Raw genomic sequence first — 17,132 nt, 5'->3', positions numbered from 1 at the left:
AAGTTACTACCAAGTTTTTGTAGACGAAAACCAAGCTCTGTAGTCATTGTCTCCATCTTTCCATAGTACAGGATCACTTCATGCATCCTCGACCAATGGTGGAACAAATTAGATGCGGGACATAATTTTTCCGTAGGTGATAGTCCTGACATCATCTTAAATTCCATTGTCCATAAGAGGCTGCAGTAGCAAAAGTTGCATATCAATTTATTCACATTACTCGCGTGCTTGATTCTCTTGACACACCAATAAGATGTCCCATGTTTAACCAAATGTCAAACCAAAATAGGGTATTCTTACCATCACCTACATATGACCACAACAAGTCGTTAAATTTTCAGAAGCTTACGCCAAATCCAGGAGCCTGCATATCGATCACTCAAATCCCAGAAGCAGCAACGTCGCAAGAGATTCACCCAAGTCCAAGCAACCCAAAGGAACCTGAGTTTATAAGTAACCTCCATATTAATCTGAGGGCAAAAACACAAGAGTAGTCAGCCATACGTCGTATACCAAGTCCCCCCTCCGTCTTATGCTTGCAAACATCTTTTCATGCCACTTTCTCTTGCTTGTTTGAGTTTGGAGATCCATACAAGAGAATACACTACACGTTCTCTCAATTTTTTCAAGGTAACGCTTCGGGAGCCTGATGACTGAGAACCAGAAGTTTGTTCTGCTCACTATGACTGAATTGATAACTTGAAGCCGACTAGCATGGAAAAGAGCTCTGATTGACCATGACAGAAGTTGCACTCTGATCTTATCAATGAGAGGTTAATTGTCGTCATGGGTCATTGATTTTTTTGTGAGAGGGAGTCCCATATACCAGACTGGGAGACTATCGATAGGGATCCCCAGACGTTGAACTTCATCACAGAAGGACTGAGCTATTCTTCCTGCCATATATATATGGATGACTTTCGGATTGATTTTTAAACCTGAAAACCTTTCAAATTCATCCAACACATCAAAATTCCTTGGAGAGAACCTGAATCTACATCCTTGAATACATGATGTCGTTTACGAAGCTCAATTGTGTAAGATTAACTTCGAAGCATGTAGGATGATAATCTATATGTTTAATAAGTATAGTACTAGATTTTATAGGTTTTAGATATGTTAAAATTTTGACTTTGAAAATTTTCAGTTGAAATTTTTTATATTCAAACATAAACTACAATTTTTTACATTATTTATATATTATAAGTATTCATGTAATTTATATTTAGGTCTGTGTAAATGATATATTTTATAGGTTTTAGATATGTTAAAATTTTGACTTTGAAAATTCTTTGTGACATGCGCTATATAAAATAAATGTTTAGTTATATTAGGTTTTAACCTGTACTATAATGCAAAATCATTATTTAAAATATATAATATTTTTAGTTCTATATAAATACCATGTGTCGTTGGGTTTGTTACATAATTTTCGGCAACATAATTTCTTTATTTTGGAAACTAAAGTAAATTTCAAAAAGTGTTATGTTTAGTATATATAATATTTTTTAAAAATATGTTTAACAATAATATATTTTATGCAAAATGAGGAAAAAAAATATACCCGAGTATTTAATAAAGGAAAATATATAACAAAGAAACTCAAGGGAAAAATCTTATGAAGGATTATGCTTTAATAGTATAGAATCTATAGATCATTTGCTACATGAATGTCACACTCAGAAAAAAAAATTGGTCTACTTTTCATGTAAAATTGTCATACCACAAAATCACTTTATTTCATAGTTAGTTTATTACTTTGTAATTTTTTTATTCCGGTTGACAAAAAAAATTATTCCAGCATTTTATTCCCCTAATTCATCCATGAATTATTTATAATTAAACCAGTAAATTTCATAATCTATTTAAAATGACATATAAAAATTAATAATGAATCAAATATTTAAACCAGTTTTTGTAAACCAAATTTAATCTAATTTTCTTTATCCATCTAAATCTCACGTTTTTGTTTTCTCATCGAATTAATATTAATTTTAATATAAAAATTATCTTTTTTCTTCTTATTGACATCCATTTTTGTATAATTTTATTTTTAATCAAAACTTCAAAATGTTTTTATTTGTCAAAACTGTCAAATTGTGTGGTTTCCACTGAAAATGTATTCGCACCAAAACCTTGTGGCCAAAATAGAAAATCAAGAACAATACAATGAAGAGAAAGATAGAGACAGCAAGAACTTGACATGTTCTACTACATGTATTTTCTAATCCTGTTCTTAGCTACAAACCAGTAAATAAAATTATAAATAGAGCGAAATACTAAAACGACGGTTTTGTTGGTTCAAAATTTTTCAGTTGTTGGATAAATTTCGCTCAACTAGAACCTCACAAATCTCCAGATTATCGAGCATCTTTGGCCGCTTGTAGTTCTTCAACAAGAGGGAAGAACACACAACACTAACAGAAGAAGCAGCCATTGCAGCACCAGCAAACCACGGAGGCAACCGGAGATGTGTCCACGGGAAAAGCACTCCTGCAGCAATGGGTATCCCTATGAGGTTATACCCGAGAGCCCATACGTAGTTGAGACGGATTCTTGAAAAGGTTTTCCTGGAAAGATCAATGGCTGTTATCACGTCTTCTAAATTGCTCTTCATCAGAACTATGTCAGCAGCTTCTATGGCTATGTCGGTCCCTGCCCCAATAGCTATCCCTACGTCAGCCGCCACAAGGGCAGGTGCATCATTGATTCCATCACCCACCATCGCCACAACATGACCCGCAGCCTGCAAATCATGAATGTTGAGCAAACAGACCAAATTCAAGTATCATCATCTTCCAACATAGTGTTGGAAACACGTGAACTTCAGATTTAAGTATGTAGCTTATGTACCTGTAGCTCCTTCACTTTCTCTGCTTTCTGCTTGGGTTTGGCTTCTGCCATAACAGAGTCAATACCAACTTCACGAGCAATGGCATTTGCAGTTCCCCAGTTGTCACCAGTCACCATGATGCTTGCGATATTCATGGATTTTAAAACGGAGATGGCTGCTCGAGCACTAGGTTTTAGAGGATCCGAGACAGCCAAGACTCCTGTTAGTTCTCTGTTCACAGAGACAAGAATCCCTGTCTGAGCCCTCTCCTCAGCTTCTGCTAGCATCTCTTCAGCATCTTCTGGAATATTAACTCCATGCTGAGACATAAGGTCCTTGTTTCCCACCATTATCTCTCTTCCCTTAACGGTTGCTTTTACTCCGTTTCCAGTGATAGACAAGAAGTCACGAGCTTGCGGCCATGCAGGGTTCTCTTGGTCATCTCTGAATTCCTTGGCATGGTTGACGATGGCCTTTGCTAGAGGATGCTCACTGTTTACCTGGCAAAATAATAGTGATGCACATTGGTTTTGACGCATGATCCTATCCATTTAATTTTAGATTGAAAACCTATTTAATTTAATAAATTTAATCAACTCAGCCTTGTGCGTTCAATGGTTACAAGAAACTACCTCAGTTGCGGCAACAAGTTCATAGAACTCTCCCAGTGTCATGTTTTTCAGCATTTTTGTTTTAACAACTACGGGCTTCCCCATCGTGAGTGTTCCTGTCTTGTCAAAGACAATGCAATTCACCTACACCGCCATTGAAACTGTTAGGTGCCATTAAGTTTCAAAGCAAGAGAGATTAACATGTTATTATGCACTAACCATGTGTGCCTTTTCAAGGGCTTGACCACCCTTTATCAGCACACCTTGGGATGCACCAACCCCAGTGCCAACCATAACAGCAGTTGGAGTAGCCAGCCCAAGAGCACAGGGGCAGGCTACAACCATCACTGATATCCCAAACTGAAGAGCTAGTTCAAATCTATCCATAGAAGCAGGTATCCAAGATTCAGAGTACCAGTGGAGCTTACCAGCAAAGAACCACACAAGCCAAGTCAAGAGCGAGAAGGAGATCACCAGGGGAACAAAGAATTTGGAGATCGTATCAGCCAAATTTTGTGCAGGAGCCTTGGCAAGCTGAGCAGACTCAACAAGCCGAATAATCTGTGCAAGTGCACTCTCTGAACCAACCTTTGTAACCTTAACGTGCAACACTCCGTTCGCATTCAAAGTGCCTCCTATAACTGTATCACCCTTTCTCTTCGCCACTAGCTTTGCCTCTCCAGTCATCATACTCTCATCCACATGACTTCTCCCCCATATTACATAACCATCTGAAGCTACTTTGTCACCAGGAAGAATCTTGATAACATCGTTCTTCTGTATCAACCGACCATCAATCTCTTCTTCACCAGTCACCTTTCCTTCATTGTCCAAAGTCAACAATATGGCTGTATCCGGTGTTAACTTCATAAGCTTTGAGATTGCATCAGAAGTTTTCCCTTTAGCCATAACCTCCAGATACTTGCCTAGCAAGATAAAAGTGATGAGCATGGAACTAGTTTCAAAGAAATCTTCTCCCTTGAAACCAGGAGAGGTTGCAGCTCTCGTCACTGAATACAAGGAGTAGAAATAAGCTGCGTTTGTTCCCAGAGCTACCAAGACATCCATGTTAGCAGATCCTCGGCGCAAAGCTTTGTAAGAGCCATAATAAAACCTCCAACCTATGAAAAACTGGACAGGAGTAGCCAAAACGCACCTTATGATTTCTCCAGCGTTGAGCATATTGATGACCTTGAACATCAGCAAATGATTAATCCAAGGGATGTACATAAACACCATGGCTGTCAAGAACACTGGTACAGTACAAACCAGACTCCAAAGAAATGAGTTATAGTACTTCTTAATCTCCACTTGCCTCTGAGACTCTCTGCCTTCCTCTCCCGCAGAGAATATTGTCGCTTTGAGTTTGGTCCCTCCAAAGACCCTAATGAAACTCCTTGGCCCGGTCACATCATGTTTGTACAACACGGATATGATCTTATCTGTTCCATGATGGAACTCCACACTTTGAACTCCAGGAAGAGCTTCAAGTAATGTTTTGATGGATTCATCAACACACTCACCAACAATCTTTAAATCAATCTTGCTCAAATCCTCGCCTGTGCTTATAAGTAGGGCTACAAATCCAACGCTTTCTATCTCGTCCAGTAGTTTGTCATGGCCAACTAGTCTCCGATCATAATGAACTTCGGCTTCTTCAAGTGCTAGGGAAACATGGGCTCTTTGTACACCGTTAGTTACTCGCAGAACTCGTTCTATGGTCGAAGAACATGAGCTACATGTCATTCCGTTTATTCTTATCCGGCATACTTTTGTGGACGTCTCATTAGCCTCGTTTTCTATCAGTGATGCTTCGAATCCAGCATCTTGAATAGTCTCACAAATTTTCTCCAGGTTGACAAAGTTAGGGTTGAAAAGGACTTGAGCTTGATTGTTCAGAACGTCAATGACAGCTTCATGAATCCCTCGGAGCCGCTTAATAGCCTCCTCGACAGGTCCAGCGCAAGCAGAACAAGTCATCCCGACGACGCGGAACAGTGCCTTGGAAGTGGCCTCCTCTTCTGACGATGATCTGCATCCGCCACCGAACTTGTTTTTTTGCAGCAAAGGATGCCGTGCACTGTACGTCTCTTCCCCAATGGATGTGAGCGCCATTTGGTTCGTCAGTATAGGGAAGGGTTTTATGAATATATTTTGATGCAACTTCTGTTACTCCTCATTCTCTTTATAAACAAGGAGCACGGGTTGTTTATAATAAACAACATCCATATTAGTAACAAAACCAAAAAGATAAAATGTCACCATCTTATTTATTATTTTAAAAAAAATGTCAAAGTTGCCAAAATATTGTTTCTTTGAAAATATAATGGAAATCAGTATAAAATAAAGTAAACTAACAAAGGAAAATAAATCAAGAAAGAAGAATTAACTTGATGTGTATACTAATATTTTTGAAAATTAACATAAAATTGCTTAATAAAGACAAAATATATCTTAAAGATTGCAAGACTTTCAAAGAATCAAAGTTATCTGAATTTCACATAGAATTTTCAAAGTTGGGACTATGCACTAAAACACATAGAACTTTCAAAGTTGAGGCTATATGGTGCCTTCTCAAAAGTTATGGTCCTTCACAACAAAGCCAACTACATGGTGACTTTCTCAAAAGTTATGGTCTTTCACAACAAAGGCAACTACATGGTGACTTCTCAAAAGTTTCTAATCCATTCAACCAATACTATTTATAGGATCCACGGTTATGCCAAAATTTAAAGAAGAAAGCAACATAAAATATAAAGTTAAACATTATCTCAAACGAATCCTATCAAAAAAAGATATTTAGATAACAAAGTTAATTAAAATAAAGAGTATAAAGAGACTATTCAAAAAGTTGGAATTTAAAAAAAAAAAATTACTAGAAAGACTAAAAATAAAATATGGTCTGAAAGAAAACAAAAATAATGATAAGAAGAATAGAATATGCATTTATCAATATGAGAATCTTCTATCCAAAAATATTAATCAACAAATTTTAAAAATGAAAATTGAAAATTTGACAAACTTTTAATAGTTAAAGATATAAAATATCTAAAATGCAAATGGATATGTTATGCAATAGATATACTAAATTCTTTTGCAGGTAACAACAACTACGAAGCAATTTTCAAATTTTGTAATATGTTTCACATATTATTACGAATTTCCATGTTTAATTGCGAAAATAAACAAATATCATGTACCTTACGATAAATTAATATCAAATATATATTTCTACAGAAAATAAAATTTATATATTTAAATGTGTTATTTTGTTATATGAGCTTCACTACTACACATTAAAATTACTTATATCAATTTGAAATCCAGATTTAAATCTCTATGTTATTTATACTCTTCACTGGAAAATTAAGATATTACTTAACATTGGTATATACCTAAAGGTTATGATATTCAAAATAGTGTATTATCAATTATATTATTCAAATAATCTATATAATATTTCAAAGGTAACTTTACAATTAAAATTATAAATACATTTGTAAATACAGTATATATATATATATATATTTATAATACAAATAAAGAGATAAGTAGATGGTAACTAATTTAAATGTATAATTTTATAAATAAACATAAGCAGGAGAAAATAACTATCATATTACCACAATTTCATAAAGAAAATAAATTTTTGTGTAAATACATTATATTATTTGTAAATTTAAAACCATTACAAAAATTAAACTAAATAGTGTAATTACTATTACAAATTTGAAGTTAATGAAGATAAAATACTTTGTCTAAGCTGCTAAATTCCAAATCACCTATGTGTTTCCTATGTCATGCATATAAATAGTAACTTTAAAATTTAAATTTGTTAATTTAGTTTTAGTTTTCAGTTTTATCGGTTATAGAAATTAAAATATAAAACTCAGTTTTGATTTAACTTTTGCTTTGATTTGATAAACTTATCATAAATTAATATTCTTTTTTGGTATAACATAAATTAATATATGTTTATTCATGTTTAACCATTGGTGTTTAGTGGTTCTTAGGATCCGGTGTCTTGTTAGATGTTATAGATTTTTTTCTCTGGTATTCTAAGCCTTAGATTCTTTAATCAGAGTATTAGTTAGGTTTTGGAGAATAATGTTGTTCTGTCGGCTTTTGTGTCCTGAAAATTTCGGTTATCGGTGGCTTTAGTTTCGCGGGGTTAATGTTCGCTTGCCAATAGCTGAATTAGTGAAGTGCAACTTGTTTGGAACAATATTGTCCAAAATATCCAAGAGCATTTTTTTTTATAAAAGACTTCTTCGAAAATTGATAGTGCATTATAACTTAGAAGATTTTCTGAAGAAGTATTTTAGTTCACATTCAAATTTCATAGAAAAATTTAATTCTTCGTTTATATAAAAATATATAATCACAATTAATTTCGTTTTATATATTTATTTAGTTTTAACATACAAAAAATATCAAAAATTTAAGGATATATATCTTATTTCTTAAAGAGAAAAATTAACTATGAACAATACAAATTTAATTTTAAATAATAAGAAAATAATCATATTAAGTTGAATCTACACTCCACCTGGTCATATGAAACTGGCATGCATCCTGGCTCCCGAGACTCTTTCATAGAATTCTAACAATTTCTCCCGCTTCTTAAAAGCCCCAACTGTATTCGAATTTAACACACAAAGCACAAATATATTTCTGAAGAAGTATTTTAGTTCACATTCAAATTCCATTGATTTTTTTAATTAGTATTTCCGACATAAGGAGGAAAAATAAACAGCTGGAAAATAAGTTGAAATGAATTATCAATAATCCTCAGACTAAATAGAATGAGAAATAGAAGTCCACATAATAAATTAGTTATAGAGCTTATAGTAAAACAGTTGCCAGACACATCTACTAACCCAAATAAATTGAGTGATCAAGTCACCATACCAATTATAAATGCTCCAATAAGTATTGATGTTCTAGAAGAATAATATAAAACTGGTAGTCACACCTACAAGATGGTATACAAATTGATTCCAAAGATAAGAATCATCTTAAATGAAAAGAAGCATATATTGAAAAATGGTCAAAACGAGGAAATAGAGTTTTTGAATAATCTCCAGAAGAGACTTTAAACATGAATGTAAAAGATTCAGGTACCTGAGACAATGAAGAGATATCAATAAAGTTACGTCATGTATGAAATAAAATGGAACCAATAAGCGAATCGGCGTCAATATATTTATGCATGCAAAATAGCAGTTGATATGATGAATGATAAAGAGGATCATGAAACAAATTAAATCTATTGAAAAGTGTACAAAAGGAAATGATTGGCCAGATCAAAAGAAGCAATACAAACTCTTGTGAAAGAGATAAGTATTTGGACCAGTAGTCCATACTAAAAAGTGTAAAACAAATGGGATAGAAATGAGTCGTTGCACCAAAGAAAGATAAATATGAAATTGACTGCGAAGAGATATATTATCATATGATAGATGCAACTACTTTCAAGTTTCTTAAATTGTGCGATCCACTGGAAAATGGTAATTCTTGAAAGATAGAATCCATGAAGGATTGGTGATATCAAAATCATATTCCTGAAACTGTAGTTATTCGATCGAATTAAAGCAAATTAGTTTTATGGGATATATATTAAAATTGATGTATATGATTGGTCCATGAGTACCATACTTCAAATTTTATTTGAGAAAGTTACTAATATTTTGGTAACTGAAAGATGTGGTTGCATATGAAAGGAAATAAAGTCATCATAGTAACTTTTATAATAGGAACATGAATAACTCGTATGTACACTTGATACAAGTGTATGTAAAGATAGTTGGCTTGAAGTTCAAATAGACCAAGAATTTGTTGTCTTAGTCAAAAAGCAATTATGGATCATAACTATAAATATCCTAAATATTATAATATAAATCAAAGAGCTTATTTTGCTAAACTCAAATTTCTAAAAGAGATATATTTAACCGCAGTGCATATTCTGAAGATATTGCTTCCAGGGAAAGAAATATGATTGTGTGTGTAATGACCCAAATTCTGACCCAAAGAATTCAGGTCGAAGCCCAAATCCATTTCCAGAGATCCATGGTATTTTTCTATAAAAATCCACCTCTATCCACTTTAGTTTCTCAGAAACTTTATACAAAAAAAAAGAAAAGCTAGAGAGAGTGTGAGCTAAGAGAAGAAGTGTGATCATTTTACAGTGAGTGGGTCGCCGGATCTCGTCGCCGGAGCAACCGTGTGCCGTGATCACGTTCAGCTCGATACCACCGTTTGCAACCCTAGGTAACCCAAAGAATTCAGGTCGAAGCCCAAATCCATTTCCAGAGATCCATGGTATTTTTCTATAAAAACTCACCTCTATCCACTTTAGTTTCTCAGAAACTTTATACAAAAAAAAAAGAAGAGCTAGAGAGAGGGTGAGCTAAGAGAAGAAGTGTGATCATTTTATAGTGAGTGGGTAGCCGGAGCTCGTCGCCGGAGAAACCGTGTGCCGTGATCACGTTCAGCTCGATACCACCGTTCGCAACCCTAGGTAACCACCGCAAAACCGCCATGCATGTAGTTCAGTTTCGGCCGTTTTAGTAAATCACCCATAACTTCCTAACCACTGCGAATTTCGTGCATACAAGACCACCATCGTGTTCCTCTCGTCGAGACGAAGCCATAGACACCGACCAAACTGCAATTGGAGTCCGGACGAGCCTCACGCGCCCCCGGAAGATCACTCTTCGCCAGCGCGTGAAACAGACGCGCCGCCGTCTCCGGCCACCGTGCTCGGCCGCCGTCACCCCGCCGCCGAGAAGCTGCTGCCGTATCGCCGCCGCACCTCCGCCGTCGCCGGTGACTTTCCCGGTAAGCCGCCACCCTCCGCCGTTGACCGGCGCTGGTGCCTCGCCGACGACTCGCCAACCCGGCTGAGTCAACCTGGTGAGTCAACTCGGTGACTCGGTCAACCGGTTGGTTTGACCGGTTTAAATTGATTTCGGTTCGGTTAGGGTAAACTGGTCGGTTTAGTCAAATTGATTTCTGGTCAAAGGTTGACAGGATTGACCTTTGACCAGCGAATTGACGTTTCCATAAACCTTGATCAGATCCGTTTTAAACCGTTCGAAAGACGTTCTGACTCAATTTTAAGCCCTGATTTCAGATTTGGAGTCTATTTGAGCATCTGGAGTTCATAGATACCACGTCTTCTTGTTGCTAAGGTGAGGGCTTCTCCGTTAAAATCCCGAACTAGTTTAGTATTACCATTATGGAAAGTTTAGCTTCGAAACATGATCCGTCTTTGTGAATCGAGTCTGTTTGAGAGCCTTGCTTGTTTATTATAGATATTGATTGTTAAACCGGAAATAGGATAATAGAGGATTCAACGGTTGATTGAAATTATTGATGTTAAGAACTGTTAAATATATATATGTATATATGTTAGTCCATGTGTTGAGATTGCGGGATGCAGAGGTGATTGCACTAGGCCGCATGTTTGAGAGATCGCGGGGTATGGAGATATCTGTACTAGGCCGTGTGTTTAGCGGGGTACAGAGACGTTTGTACTAGACCGTTTTGTTTGAGAGATCGCGGGGTACAGAGATATCTGTACTAGGCCGTGTGTTTAGCGGGGTACAGAGACGTTTGTACTAGGCTTGCTTGTTTGTGGAGATTGCGGGGGTACAGAGTGGACTACTGTACTTATGACGCTTGGAGAGTCATATATATTTATATCCTTATAAGGAAATGCGGTATGCTATCATCGCATTGATTGTAGCATGTCTAGTCCACTAGACATATGTTGATTGTTTTGTGTAGTGTAATAGACGCCGTGTTTGTTTCATGCTAGAGCTAGGCCTACATTTTAGTAGTGCTATGAACTGAGTCAGTGGTTTGCGGTTTAGCATCCCCATACCTCACTGGGCGATTCCCCTGTCGCTCACCCCTCTTTCCTTCTCCTTTCAGGTGAGACCGATGAGCAGGAGTGATTATACCGGACCGGTGCTTTTGGGCTTTTACTACTATCGAGCTTTGGACTTCTATCACTTTTATCGTTTTATCGCTTTTGGGCCTTTGGGCTCCTATCTATCGTTTATGTTATCTCGTATTTCGGACTTTCGGTTTAGGTCGTACTTTATATTTCGGATGTTAGCGTTATTGGGCCTTTAGGCCTTGTGGTATCGTATTGACTTTTATACTATGATTTGCAGATTATTATTATTATTTCGGTTGTATTATATTATTATTATTTTATTTTCACGTTTATATTATCTCGAGAAAACCGGGTGTTACAGTGCGGTTGTATTCTTTTTCTTTATTAAGGTTTTTAGCTCACTGGATTTTTCCATAACAAAGTTTTAACGAGGCAACAAAGAACATACAAATGATAGACACCCAAGAAGGACGTTACAATTTCAGATATGAAAGTCTATCTCTGTTCTACAGTTTTTGAGATAAAGAGAATCTAAGAAAATGATTAAACAATACAAGACTAATGCACTATTTAAGAATGGCGATGTTCGTTACTACAAGTTTTTTCAAGTGACAATTTGACTAACTTATTCACCAAGACGCTAACCATTGCTTCTTTAAGAAGTTAGTTCATCAAAGATATCGATATATGTACACGTTAGGGAAAGTCATTACGCGCTGCACTCTTTTTCCCTAAACCTTTGTTTTTTCCACTTGGTTTTCCTGGTGAGCCTTTTAGCGAGGCAACATTTTACGCACATAATAGACATCAAAGGGAACTGTTACGAATATTTTGGTGATGTCCATTATGGCAAGTCTTATATGTACTTATTCCCCTAGCTTTACTTATTCTACAAGTTATACTTTGTTCCCTTGCTATTGTAATCCTATATAAAGGATTCCTTATTCATGGAACAATACACACCAATTCTTCTCTCTCTCTTCTCTACTTATAAAATTACTGATATTATGTTATTCTTTTGACTTTTATTTTTATGTGTTTTTTACTAGTTTTATATAGTCAAGAGAGGGACGATAAACCCTTTTAATTTTTTATTACGATTCTAACCACCATTCTTTGAGGTTATTGACTGCTTGGTGTACTAAATGGAAACACCAATGTGGATCACATGCCAATAACATTCATGCTAGCTGAGAAAGCCTGAAGGAACCAAAGCTGACTTCCAACCTTAATCATGGAATAATACACATCAATTCCTATTTCTCTCTTCTCTACTTATAACATTACTGATATTATGTTTTTCTTTTGAGTTTTATTTTTTATGTGTTTTTATTGGTTTTATAGAGTCAAGAAAGGGATGATGAACCTTTTAAATTTTTATTACTATTATAACCACCATTCTTTGAGGTTATTGACTGCAGGGTATATTAAATAGAAACACCAAAGTGGATCACATGCCAATAAAATCCATGCTATCTGAGAAAGCTTGAAGGAACTAAAGCTGACTTCCAACCTTAATTAATTCAACTTCTTGTTTTGCGGCTTGGTATACATTGGATCGAAATTCTCTTGCAAGTCTGGAAGGTAAGCGTATGTGTGTCTTGGTTCCCCTCTCACCTCTCTTTGGGATTTAGAAAATAAAAGATTGCGATTATTTCTTGTGATTTAGAGGGACAAGAAAAATTTATAGTGACCCCATTATTCCACTTCAATGGAATGATCACCCGAAGCTGGAAGCGAGGGTTTTGCAAATTTCTCAAAACCCCATTATTCGCCTACACTTTGCAGAGCATAAAAGAAATGAACATGAAGAACTGTAGCAGTGTCACTGTTCACTGAAAAAAAAAGATCCAGAGAAGAGAGAGCATAGAGGAAAGGGATCAGAAATGACTGCATGTTGGTCCGGATACTTTTTTGAGTTGAGTCCATGTGTCCCTTGATCAATACTCATTTAGCCTACACATTTATTTGTAGAACTGAGGTCAGTAGAGGGGTAGGTTAGGCGGCATGAGCTGATCAAAAGGCTGAATGGTTTGGTTGCTAAACTAAGGTCTAGTACATATAAGTGCTCTTGAGGTTGGCATTGATCTGATGTGGCTTGCAACATTGCAAAGGTGAAGGTAGTGATTTTAAAGTTGTGTGAGTCATTATTATTTTCAAACCTCTTTCACAGGACTATTCTATGTTTTGTTTGAGGGCAAGCAAATGATAAGTCTGGGGGAGTTTATATACCATTGATTTTACCAGTTTTCACCCACGTTATAAGTAGAGTCTATTTATTATGTTGGAGTCTATTTTAGAGTCTTTTCAGGTCTAGGTATGTTTTAGAGCAGTATGAAGATTATAAAGCATTTTGTAGCTAAAGAATGAAGAAACTCGTAGATGTTCAAGAAGTCAGACGGAGTCGAGATTCATAAGGAGTGTCGATCGACACTGACCCTTTAGTGTTGCTTGACACCGATGCGAGTAGATGAGCCGACTATTTCGCAACCAACTTGAAGCCCAGATGATCCACATAATTACAAGACTACCCTTGGTCGGCCTAAGACCTACTATTTATGTGTTTGCCCATTGTTTAGGCAACACATATTTTTTTCTATCTTTTTCACTACAACATATTATTTTAAGGTTTTTAGTATATTTTGAGAGAAGATCCAAGACTCATTCAGAGATTTGTATTGGAACTACAATTTTCTTACTCTATCTATTTTATGTTTTCTATTCAGATTATTATTATGTTTCGCTTAATTATGTCTGAGTAGTTCATCTTGTTATATTCAGGGTTAGTTAGGGCTTTGATGGATTAGTGAACCATAGAACTGCTAGAGTGAATTATTAGGTTTCCTTCATCAAAATTGTTTTTACTGCTTGTGTTCTAAAGTAGCTAACTAGAACCTTGATTTTAGGATGGTTGACAACTACGAGAGTATGATCATATCCTGAATTATTTATGTTGAGCTAGGTTGCTAGATACATGCGAGAGTTGGTCTACGAATCTAGTGAACATATCGATTAGGACATTTAATGCTTGTATAAGGAAGTATCGATCGATACATAGTCAATAGTATCTATCGACACTCGATCCTTGTTGACATCCAAGAGCTGGAGCATGGGACTTAGTCATCTGATCATACTTGCAGCGAAATCTGGATATCTTACTTTAGTATTCGACTTCTAGGATGGTTATTCACATACCTGATATCTTGCATATTTACATTGTTTTATCCATTCATCCATGAGCATTTTCATCATATAGATTAGGATTTAGCCATGTCTAGGTTGCATTTTGCATTCATTGTCCTTTTTAGGTGCTGGAGTGTTCCATGGAGTGATTTGAGATGTTTGGGAGCATAGTGATCCAAAAGGGGGTGAAAGATGAGCATGGATGGAGCCTTTGGAGAAATCTTCTGTTGCTAAGATTTTGTGGAGACACAGAAAATTGAGTTATCTTTCTAATGGAAGTGGTTTTGAAGTCATTTGGAGATGTAATGAAGGAGTTATGATCAATTTACTAGAGGCATATCCATCCTGGTCGAGCATCGCAGAGTGACCTCTCAGAGCGACCTACCGAGGTCGCTCCCAGCCAGAGCGACCAGTCCAGGGTGACTACCTCAAGTCACTCCCAGCCAGAGCGACCAGCCAGAGCGACTACCTCAAGTCACTCGCGTTTTGACGCGTCGAGACGCAAAAAAAACACGTCGGGAGCGACCTCCTGGAGCGACTATGCTAGGTCGCTCCGCGTGTTTTGCTTGGACGATTTTTATGTTATTTCAGGGGCCTTTTGGTCATTTGTTTTGATGTTTTACACTTCCTAAACCTAAGTTAAGTACTTTTATAAGCCATTGGAGGCAAGATAATCTCTTTTCGAGAGAATAACTAGTAAAAAACCTCTTTTGATTCAGATTTCATTGCTTTCATCTTGTGTTCTTGTTGATTTCTTATCTATTTTTCTACATGGTTAATCTAAAATCCAATATGTATTTAAGAGGAATCATGGAGATTAGTGAGTAATCACCTTTTGAATTCATGGGTTAGGGATATCAAGGGTGATTAGGTTAGTTCTAGGATGTTTTAGTGTAGATTATTCTTGTTCCTTGCTAGTAGATCAATAGGCATTTCCCACCCAAAAGGTGTTTGATGAAATGCCTGAGACAACTCTCCTAGGCTTTTAGTATACTTTGCCAAAGACATTTGTTGTTAAAGGTGCTAAGATAGCTAATAGACTTGTTAGTAATGATTGCTTTCATATTATTCAACCAAAGACATTTGATGTTTGAGTTATGTTAGCAAATGAGCATTCATCTAGACATAAAGCTTGCTTAGAATTGTGTCTAGGCTTAAGGTTGATAGTTTGATTGATCATTTGCCATCCTTAGTTCGATACTTGATCACCCAAGGTCTAATCCCTATGCCCATGAGTTCTCTTTTCCCTTAGTCAAGAAAGTATCATTCTGTTATTGCTTTCTAGTATTAGTAGTAGTTTAAAACTCATCTAAATCATTGGTTGCACTTAGATTAAGTGAGTACTTGCATTCTCAGTGCTTTGATATCCCTCAGAACTGGTTCGACAATCATTTATACTACAACATTTGTCTTAGGAGCCTTGAAAACTCCTAACATCAAATTGGCGCCGTTGCCAAATTCTGAGTAGATTTCAACATTGAGATTTAGTCACTTGCTTGAGACTAAGTCATTTTTATTTTATTTTGTTACTGATTCTTCTTCACCTCCCTTTAATCTACAGGTGCATGAACTTGAGGAGCAGGGGTCCATCAAACCTAGTTCCAAGAGCTGCAGACATCCGAGCTTTAGAGAGAGAGAGTGTGCTAGAAAGAGAAGAGAAGAAGAGCAACAGGCTCACTTGCAGAGATTGGACACTGATATGGAAAACATACCTCAAAATGATGCGGGTGTGAATGAAGCTAACAACGTTCCACAAAACCAACAGCGAGCAGCTCGACCCATTGGCACTTACGACCGCCCCAACATTCATGGTCATCGATTAGGAATCCGAGCACCCGCTGTGGCAGCCAACAACTTTGAGATCAAATCAGGACTCCTCAACGTGATCGAGAACAACAAGTATCATGGCTTGGCTCTAGAGGATCCATTTGATCACTTGGACAGGTTCGACAGCTACTGTGGGTTGTCAAAAACCAATGGTGTGTCCGAAGATGCCTTAAAGCTCAAGCTATTCCCTTTTTCTTTGGGGGATAAGGCACGTCAGTGGGAGAAGTCTCTACCCAGCGACTCCATCACCACTTGGGATGACTGCAAGAAAGCATTCTTGGAGAAGTTCTTCTCTACTTCAAGAACTGCTAAGCTGAGAAATGAGATTTTCAGCTTTCAACAGAAGAACTTGGAAGGTTTCAGTGAAGCCTGGGAGAGATTCAAGGGCTACCAAGCTCAATGTCCACACCATGGCTTTTCTAAGGAGAGCTTGCTGAGCACATTCTACCGTGGTGCTCTTCCTAAGTACATAGTCAGACTGGATACAGCTAGCAATGGGTTTTTCTTGGGGAGGACTGAGGAGGATGCTGAGGAGCTGGTTGACAACATGGTAAAGAGTGACGCAGTCTACAGTGGAGACCACGACAGAGGCAGTAGAACAGATGATAAGCAGACGAGGAAGGAGTTGAAGCTCTACAGGATAAGATAGACCTCCTCATTGCTGAAAAAGCTACCCAAGAGCAGCTGAAGTTTGTGGGTAACCCAAGCCAAGAGACACCACCTGTTGTCATGAGGTTGAGGGTTTGGAAGGTCAGGAAGAGCTGTGTTTCAT

The 17,132-nt window shown here is 36.8% G+C and overlaps 1 protein-coding gene, 1 long non-coding RNA gene and 1 other non-coding gene across 4 annotated transcripts; 1 reads left to right on the top strand and 2 right to left on the bottom strand.

The window, feature by feature from the left end:
• Positions 1–2,097: 2,097 nt before the first annotated feature.
• LOC103844758 (probable copper-transporting ATPase HMA5) lies at positions 2,098–5,609 on the bottom strand. Its single transcript, XM_009121567.3, has 4 exons — positions 3,664–5,609; positions 3,466–3,588; positions 2,854–3,333; positions 2,098–2,746 (listed from the first exon to the last, which is right to left on the bottom strand). Exons 1-4 carry the CDS (start codon positions 5,557–5,559, stop codon positions 2,312–2,314), a joined length of 2,934 nt encoding a protein of 977 aa, XP_009119815.1. The 5' UTR covers positions 5,560–5,609; the 3' UTR covers positions 2,098–2,311.
• A 4,211-nt stretch (positions 5,610–9,820) lies between these two features.
• On the top strand, positions 9,821–14,080 carry LOC103844756. Of its 2 annotated transcripts, XR_001956630.2 has the most exons (4): positions 9,821–9,964; positions 10,062–10,284; positions 10,580–10,637; positions 11,383–14,080. It is a non-coding gene; the product is annotated as an uncharacterized LOC103844756 (long non-coding RNA). The 2 variants fall into 2 exon arrangements; XR_004452474.1 differs by having other exon boundaries at positions 10,062–14,080.
• A 2,590-nt stretch (positions 14,081–16,670) lies between these two features.
• LOC117129392 lies at positions 16,671–16,777 on the bottom strand. The gene has a single exon (XR_004453041.1). It is a non-coding gene; the product is annotated as a small nucleolar RNA R71 (small nucleolar RNA).
• Between the last annotated feature and the right edge of the window lie 355 nt (positions 16,778–17,132).

Source organism: Brassica rapa, chromosome A10 (genome assembly GCF_000309985.2).
Source record: "Brassica rapa cultivar Chiifu-401-42 chromosome A10, CAAS_Brap_v3.01, whole genome shotgun sequence".
Taxonomy (NCBI): Eukaryota; Viridiplantae; Streptophyta; class Magnoliopsida; order Brassicales; family Brassicaceae; genus Brassica; species Brassica rapa.
This window is presented reverse-complemented; position numbering and strand designations above follow the sequence as displayed.

Excerpts from the sequence above, each read along its gene's own strand:
- LOC103844758 (XM_009121567.3), bottom strand. The coding sequence starts at position 5,559 with ATGGCGCTCACATCCATTGGGGAAGAGACGTACAGTGCACGGCATCCT. Across the intron at positions 3,589-3,663 it reads CCCTTGAAAAGGCACACATG|GTGAATTGCATTGTCTTTGA; the intron begins GTTAGTGCATAA and ends ATGGCGGTGTAG. Across the intron at positions 3,334-3,465 it reads AACTTGTTGCCGCAACTGAG|GTAAACAGTGAGCATCCTCT; the intron begins GTAGTTTCTTGT and ends TTATTTTGCCAG.